General features: G+C 31.4%; 2 protein-coding genes across 4 annotated transcripts in view; one reads left to right on the top strand and one right to left on the bottom strand.

The window, feature by feature from the left end:
• LOC105620890 (endocuticle structural glycoprotein ABD-4-like) overlaps nucleotides 1–3456 on the top strand; it is an 8780-nt gene extending 5324 nt beyond the window's left edge. Inside the window, exons 1-2 of one of the 3 annotated variants that reach the window (XM_012202367.1) lie at nucleotides 1251–1295; nucleotides 2551–3456. In XM_012202367.1, the coding sequence (XP_012057757.1) occupies nucleotides 1251–1295; nucleotides 2551–3000 (495 nt within the window). In that variant the 3' untranslated portion in view covers nucleotides 3001–3456. Of the gene's footprint in view, nucleotides 1–1250; nucleotides 1296–2471; nucleotides 2484–2550 lie in introns of those variants that run through there. The other 2 variants (XM_012202369.1, XM_012202368.1) reach the window with 2 other exon arrangements.
• A 2543-nt stretch (nucleotides 3457–5999) lies between these two features.
• Nucleotides 6000–7175, bottom strand: LOC105620889 (larval cuticle protein 8-like). Its single transcript, XM_012202366.1, has 2 exons — nucleotides 7164–7175; nucleotides 6000–6383 (listed from the first exon to the last, which is right to left on the bottom strand). Exons 1-2 carry the CDS (start codon nucleotides 7173–7175, stop codon nucleotides 6000–6002), a joined length of 396 nt encoding a protein of 131 aa, XP_012057756.1.
• Between the last annotated feature and the right edge of the window lie 1339 nt (nucleotides 7176–8514).

Below are 8514 nucleotides of genomic sequence, written 5' to 3'. Positions count from 1 at the left end.
TGTGTGTGTGTGTGTGTGTGTGTGTGTGTGTGTGTGTGTGTGTGTATGTGTGTGTGTGTGTGTGTGTGTGTGTGTGTGTGTGTGTATGTGTGTGTGTGTGTGTGTGTGTGTGTAACATTAATCATTACATTAAACTTTGACATAGATTACCTCGTATTCATTTTGTCATCACTAATCTATACGTTTCAAATTGGCACTATTAAACAATGCATTTTATTTATTTTGTTTAAAAGCCGTTTATTTATGTCGGTCTATTTTTGTTATTTTATCGTACAACTACGATAAATTTTCCGATTAAAAAAACGCATCGATAAAAATGCGCGCAATAATTTCTCCTTGCGACAGTCTTTCGCAGAAAAATGGAGAACACGTTCAATTTTCACATATATTTCCGTATTAATCACACTCCATGCATTTAATTTCCATAACAATAAACACGTCCAATCATTGAATTCTCTAAATCGCGAAGTCGAAGTTGATCGCCCGTACATATTTATGAACAGCCGTGTATGATTTAATGTTATGTGCGTATATGGTAGAGCTATTCATCATCGTATGAAAGTTACGCGGCGCGAAACATCCATTACGATGTTGCATAATCTATTTAAATTACATAACTCATTAAATCTGTAAAGCTCACATACTGGCAATATTGTCGCGCGCGTCTTGCATCGATGATGACTAACGCAGACCATGACGAACGAGCCGTTAATTTGCATATGCTTACATATTTTCTAATTGTCCACTTTCCCTGTAGAAAGCACAAATTGGCTAACTAATCCGAGACATCTGTTCGATATTATTGTTGATATGTAATGTATTATCATCAAATCTGGTCAGTTTTCTATATGAATTGATTATATATTATTGTACATGAATTGATTCTATATTAATGTATAAAAGCGTCTTGAGTAAATGAAAGTTGTGATAAAATGTCAAAAATACGAAATACTAAAATATAAATTAAGAATTTTTTTTAATATTAAGAAAATTATTTAAAAAAATGTTTACATAACAAAGACTTTAATGTAATATATTATTGTTATTTGACTTTTTAATTGAATTTAAATTATAATAACATTATTAAATATTATTAATAATAATAATATTATGAGATTATGAGTCATCGTATAAAGGGAATGTATTCATTTACATTGAACGCAGTTGTTCACATTGTACAGTGAATGGTAGTTATATGACGGGAACGCACTGTCTAAACCGGCACAAAACGAATCGGTCTCGGTCACCGGATGTTAATCGAAGACTGCGACTATGGGAAAAAGCTACGTTCGATCGTGGGTAATGTAATACGACATCATTAGCACACAGGTACCCTCTTGTTCCCCTTACCGATCGCAATCGTGACCTACCTACCAATACATTCATTTTGTCCTGACCTTTCGCGGGGAAAGGTATCTTCGATGGCTTTACGAACATGATTAAAGCACTTTGCGTGTAGTCATGCATTGATATTCCACACTCTTGCCGTACACTAACATCGCAAGTATCTCCTCGAGATGGACAGCATGTCCCGATTTTTCTTAATCGCGTTGATCTTTCGTTTAGCTCGAATGAAATCATTTCGATTATGATTAATCCATGCGCGAATTTAAAATATTCACAAAATAACGCAAGCCATGTTTATCAATTATTTTATGCAGTCTTTACACTTTCAAGAAAAGTCTACATAAAAGTGAATTTAATGTGATCATAAATGTTCGTCACGGAAAGTCAGTGTGTTTAGCACTCGACAGTGACGAGCACAAGTCCTTTGCTGAGAAGGACGCCCGGTATCGCCTCATCCTGAAAACAACACCATATCCGTTATTCATTTACAAGGATGATGTAATTAATTCAGCGACAATACTTATAGCGCATCCGAGGAATCATTAATCAAATAGAATCATCATTTTCACAAGCTTCACAGTTTTATAATTGTGCGAATCTTAATTTTGAAATATCGTGAGTCTAACAGAACGGAGCGGATATAAACTGATGCAAATTAAAAAAAAATTTGAAAATAAATTTATTCTACTTTTACAATAAATGAGAAATAAAATCACCGTGCAAGAAACTGCAAAAACCCATTGAATGCATAATTTGCAAATTAATCTCTTATTTTACGAGCGAGTCTTCAGACATTATAAATTTTAATAAAAGTAATTAATGCTGCAATTTTAAAATTCAAAAATATATATCTACGCTTTCAAAAATTATTGTAACACACGATTGGAGCATTCCTGTATATTTCTTTCCTTTAAAATATTAGGCGCACCTAACTAAATAATGATTATCCTTTTCTTTTTTTTTAATAATAATCTTACAAATCCCAATCTTTTTTAACAAATATTTTTTAAAGATGTTAAAGTACATGTAAGAATCACTTAATAATTTTTGTAAAAGTGACAAAAATTAGCCAAGATAACGATCCATTATATAAAAGAGAAAAATTATCGAATATAAAAGGACTAATGCAAATTATTGTAAATCTTTCAGAAATTTTATATTAGTATAAGAAAAACAGATAATAATTCCATTTCTTCGTTTCAGTTGGTAGCGGCCCTTTTCGGGCTCGTTCACGGTCAATACTTCCAGGAACCGAAAAAGATCGTGAGCTACTCACATGATCTCGGTGACACTCGCGGTCATTATTCATTCTCTTACGAGACCGAGGACGGCATACTTCAACGAGAGAGTGGCAGCCGCAAGTATGCTGGCACTTCCGACGAGACGCAACTCATTCAGGGCTCCGTGCAATATAACGCGCCGGATGGAACTCCTATCGCCATGAGCTGGACCGCCGATGAATTTGGCACCCAGGTATCTGGCAGCCACATCCCTACCCCGCCACCGATCCCGCCGGCGATTCAGCGTGCCCTTGAGTGGATCGCCAAGCAACCCACGACCCCGGAACCGATCGAGAAGAACAATCCGACGCAGAATGCGGTCCTCCGCAACGATAATCGTCAATTTCGATTATCCTCAAATAAACGAAACTGAATGCGTGTGCTTGCACAAAGTTACCGTTAAGTTCATCCAAAATTACCTGTCCTTCCTGTTGCTTCACATAGATAATACGCTTCCAATAAAAATTTGTACTTTTATAGAAATTTTCGAAGGTTATATTGTCGGTGGAGACAAATTTTGGCGAGAATTTATCCTTTCTCTACATTCCCGTGTTAACCGAGGGGTGATTCTATCAATAATAGTGACTCAATAATAGTGACTCTCATATGCTTTCTTGTAGTTTGCGCATGATCTCATAATCAGGTGGTAAAACGTTTCAATATATAAAGAGATAAATCTCTTCTTTTTGTTACACATATGATATAGCACATTTGCCTTTGCCGTTGTCATCTACAATTGAAGTGAATGATCTACATCTGAGATGTAACATTCAAGCGTGTATAAACAATGGCATAAATAAGTGAGTATACACTGAGATTATTTGATAAATGTGCTTCATTTTTTTACACGTACCTGCCTTTTTTCAAAATGTTAAGTTTCGACGAACAAAGAACTTCGCCCATTTTGGGCTCGTTGCGTAGAATTGTAAGAATTGTATTTCAGTTTGTAGATAATAATAATAGAAATATAAATTATTAAAAATTAAATAGTTTTAGATTCTCAAATACGCGCATTACGGAAAGTAGTTTTAATATTTTAAACTTTAAAGATGTCGCATCTTACTTGCTCGGTTGCTCATCATCAAAGTTGTCAAGGCTAATAAATATATATCGTTTACATCTTTAAAAGATATCCGTACATTTTCAGCAAGATATTTGACATATCTTAGATACCAAGTGAATGATGTGAGGCCAGCAATTTACAGTATGGGCATCATATTTACGTATGCAGTAGAGGAGAAGGTGGTATTATGGTCAGTGTATATATTGTAGTCTCCCTTAATATCGCTATTATATATCGCTATTATATCTTAATGACTTACTTATGGAATTATTTGTTCAGTAACTCCGTTACACCATGACGCTAATATACCAATACTCAATAGCCAGCATTTATTATAATGCATTTTTACGTTCAAATATTTTGAAACGTTTCTGAGGTACATTTTAGCATTTAATTACATCTATTTCCACATTTTTTGTAAACTTGAGCGTATTATCACATGAATATATATATTTTTGAGTGTGTTATTTGCTATTTAACATTTTATTTGACTGTATATATTTTGATTTATGTAAATTTAAACAATAGCATTTTGCTAATATGGCTTTTTATTGATTATTCATGTATTGAGTTCTTTTTGGAGGTTTTCATATCAAAATAATTATTTAATAATCAATTGTAACTCTATTGTTAGTCTATAGGTCTACTATTAGTCTATTATACTACATGTATTATTTTTAATACTGAGATTTTTAGTACAGCTTATATCCAGAAATTATATGTGAATGTATATATGTACATATATTTTACATTTAAAATGTTTTATTTTTTTGTTAATTTTGTAATCAAATACTGTTTTTTAAACAAAATTAATATTTTAAAGCTATTTTTATGGAAGGCCACATTACTACTTATTTTTTTCTTCGAGTCATTATACAATGTCGCCACATTTTTATTATTGTAATAGTACCCTAAATAATAAATATTTCGTAACTTTAAGTTCAGAATCGATTCGACAATATCTTAACAAATGTAATTGTCAAATTTTTAATTTAAATATTGATTATTAACAAAATTATTGTGTAAAATGTAACTGGAGTACCATAATATCATCTTCTGCTCTGACAATGTCTTTTCTTTCATCGTTACGTTCTCTTACAACATAAACATGGTACGGTATGGTACATGGTATTTTATTTATATGTCTAGATTATATGTTAACACCGAAAGATATGCAGCATTTGCTTCTTATCGCAGTCACCATGAAGATATGTTCTTGACACAGAAATAAATCTTGTAGGACGAAGAGATATAGATAAAAAAAGAATCTAGAAGTATATTTATTTATATAATAAAAATCATCAGTCGATTGAAAGCATTCCGAAAGCATAAATAGCAAAATAATGTACCTTATATGTTACATCGAGAGGTGAGGTTGTAATCCTGATTTACAACTGTTGTAGTAGTTGATACTTATGCAATTTTAATGTATACTTTATGCTCTATAATCTGACATATTACTCATTTCTGAGAGGTTTGAAGCTTAATATAAAGTAGCGCAGTTTTTTTTTTAGTTTGCAACCATATACATTATTCCTAAATTATTCAACGAAAGCAATAGATTGCATTTATTCATTTTTTATATACGCATTATCATAATTCATGTAAATTTTGTCCTTGATCATTTAAATAATGAAACAACTTGCATCGTGCAAATTAACTTATTGCCATCTCTTCTATAGTATTATAACATTTTTAACATTTTTATTTTGACGTAACGCGAAAATGTCAAAGGATGTAATTAATATTCATGATAGAGACGTTAATTATTGTCACTATTCATTATCGAGAGACTGTTGTTTTGCGTTATATTCCTATAAAGCTATGGATCATAAAAGAAGTTCTTGAGAAGAATTACAATACATTTGCACAAAGAAATTTTTGCATTGCTTTTCACTTTTCATAACTTTGTAGGCTTGAGCGTTTCACTAACGCTCTTCTCGTTAAAAATATTGTTAATGTGATTGATGAACCGAGTATTATTCATCTCTTCTCCAATAAATATCAACAAGACTTGCACTGCGATGAAATTTATTTACAACATATCATCAAGATTATGTTCATATACAAATATTATACAAAAAATTTGTTCTAATCATACAGGCGCATATAAATACAAAAATAATCACGACGCGAAGAGCCGAGTCTGTTGCTAGTCTATATAGTCGGGATCGAATACTCGTCAATCCTCGTTACAATCACGATTCGGTTTTACATAAGGCTTCTTCTAATCGTCTCATCTCCATGAAATTCGCTTTTGATTCACCAATTCTATCATTCTTCCGTCATAGAGCCTTTTTCAGAATCCTTTAATGCTTCTCGTTCTCCTCGGGGTGTTCGGCGATGTACTGAAGAGCCCTTAGAATTTGAGGTGGTACCGGAGGCGCGGTCGGCAAGTGAGCACCTTCTGGCTGGAATCCATTCTCGTTGGCTATGTACGAGATTTGGTAGGTTTGACCATCGGCATCAGTAAAGCTGTAGCTACCATGTACCTCCAGGGCTTCGTTGTCGGTACCAACGTTGTTAAGATGACCCTCCTCCTGAACCTGAATACCGTTACCAGTCTCGTAATTGTAATTGTAGGATCCATCGGGATTGGGTCCGTCCAAGGCTTGCTTGACGATGGGAATTGGGCTGGCGTTGTCAACAGGGGCGGCGATTGCCACTGTCACGAGGACACACAAAGCGGTTACCTAAAAGGACAAAGAATCATGCAATTTTTATGGAAGAATATTATTGGACTCACAAAAAAAATTGGAAATAATTGCAAAATCAATTAAATCGAATTATACACTATTCGTTTTAGTAGTTTTTTTCATTAATCCAATTATATACTTTTCGATAAGATATATTATACATTTCGACTTTATTTTTATATTAGAATAAGTTTTTTTAAAAAGAGTATTGAAAGAGCAAAGATATTATCAATATTATCTATTTTCATCTTAAATAATGCACGATTTAGTAAGAAAATACTTATCTTTATCTAAACAATTTATAATATCCGGTATTACAATAACATATATTAATTCTACATAAAATTGACACCTCGATTAGAGATTTTAATACTATTTTATGTTAGAAGAAAAACAAATGTTTTATAAAATAAAAATATAGAAAATAAATGAATATATTATATTTATTATATTAATTATAATGTAAAATGTTGTAATATTTATTAAACGCTTATCCTTATTTACTACTTAATTGAAAAATTTAAACTTATATCGTTTGTGAGCAATAAAAATTAAATAATTAAATAATTAAATAAATTTAATATAACAAAGATCCTCGATTACATATTTAAATTAAAAGAACTTCGCACTGATTAACCAAAATAAACATTTTAATTGATTTATTGTACAAAGGCACTCGAATTACAAAAATATTGCAAATTTGAAATCAATCATCTATAAATCATTGTACCACTGCGTTACGTAAAGTATTTTATTCGCACAAAAACTCAAACTCACCAATAGATTCATATTGAAAGAAAGATATTTTGTTTTCCAGCTGTCACTTAGAAGCTTGTCATGCACTGACTTAACATCTTTTGCACATCTTCCGCTTTATATATCCTCTGAACATTCGGGGACTTTCTGGTGATACTTTATTAGCCCCCTCTATCCTCCCGGTACCCTTGTTTATTCTCCCACTTGAATAAGTCGTAGCATACATCCAAATTTTGCGAATGAGTCGCGCGCACGCACGCGCACACACATATTTGTAAAAGATCTGGTCTTCTCGGGAAGTTTTTAAACTTAAAGTCATACGTATTCCTAAAATCACAAAGGTCGTCATCTCAATTTAGCAAAAAAGATGAACTCGCTTAGAATAAAAACTAAATAATCCTGTTATTATGGAAAAAAATAGCGTATACTTTATCAGTTCCAAGCTAAAAATTATGGTTGAAACCTGCATAAATTGTCATTCTAAATATGCAATAATAAAGAACAATCAATACGAGTATCACAGTATCATGATACATATAAATTTTTAAAAATGTCAAACTAAAATACAATGTAAAACAGATTTGTCAAAAGATATTATTCTATAAAAAAAGATAGCAATCAAATAACTTGATTTTATTTTTATGTTAGTCATATTTTTAAAAACTATTGTATATAAAATGCAGGTGTTGAGTGCATTTTTTATATAATATCTCTATTATATTGAAAAAATGAATATATTATATTTTCTTTTTCGTAAAACTATTCATGTACATTCTTTTTTTAAATTTTTATGCATCTATATACTGCCAATATATATCTATCTTAAGAAAGTATTTTTAGACGAATATATACACATATAATTCATAATTTCATATATAATTTTAATAGTTAGATATCTAACTTTTTTAATAGATATATCTGACTTTTTCTGGCTGAGGAATGAAATTGCATTCACAAAAAATCATAAAAACTTCTAACATTATACGTATATGTATACGAAGTCCTTTTGATTATTACAACTATTATTATGTATTTTTAAATTTTTCTAGCAAAAATAAATTTTAGCTCAGCAATCCTAATATAACACAAAATTAGAGATAATTTTAATTTCTAATTTTAGAATATATTGGAAAAATGTTTAAAACGAATCGTTTTCCGCTTATTAATTAATGTCAAAACAGAATTTCGGAACAATATTTTTTTAAAAGCTTTAACGATATTTATGAGAATATTTCTGTATTGTATTCTGTTGTATATTTAAAATAGAAAATGTGCTTACACACACACACACACGCGCGCACACACACACACACACACACACACACACACACACACACACACACACACACACACACACACACACACACACACT

The sequence above is a fragment of the Atta cephalotes genome, assembly GCF_000143395.1.
Source record: "Atta cephalotes unplaced genomic scaffold scaffold00030, whole genome shotgun sequence".
Classification (NCBI taxonomy): Eukaryota; Metazoa; Arthropoda; class Insecta; order Hymenoptera; family Formicidae; genus Atta; species Atta cephalotes.
The sequence above is the reverse complement of the archived record's forward strand: the minus strand, read 5'-3'. Positions and strand labels throughout refer to the sequence as shown.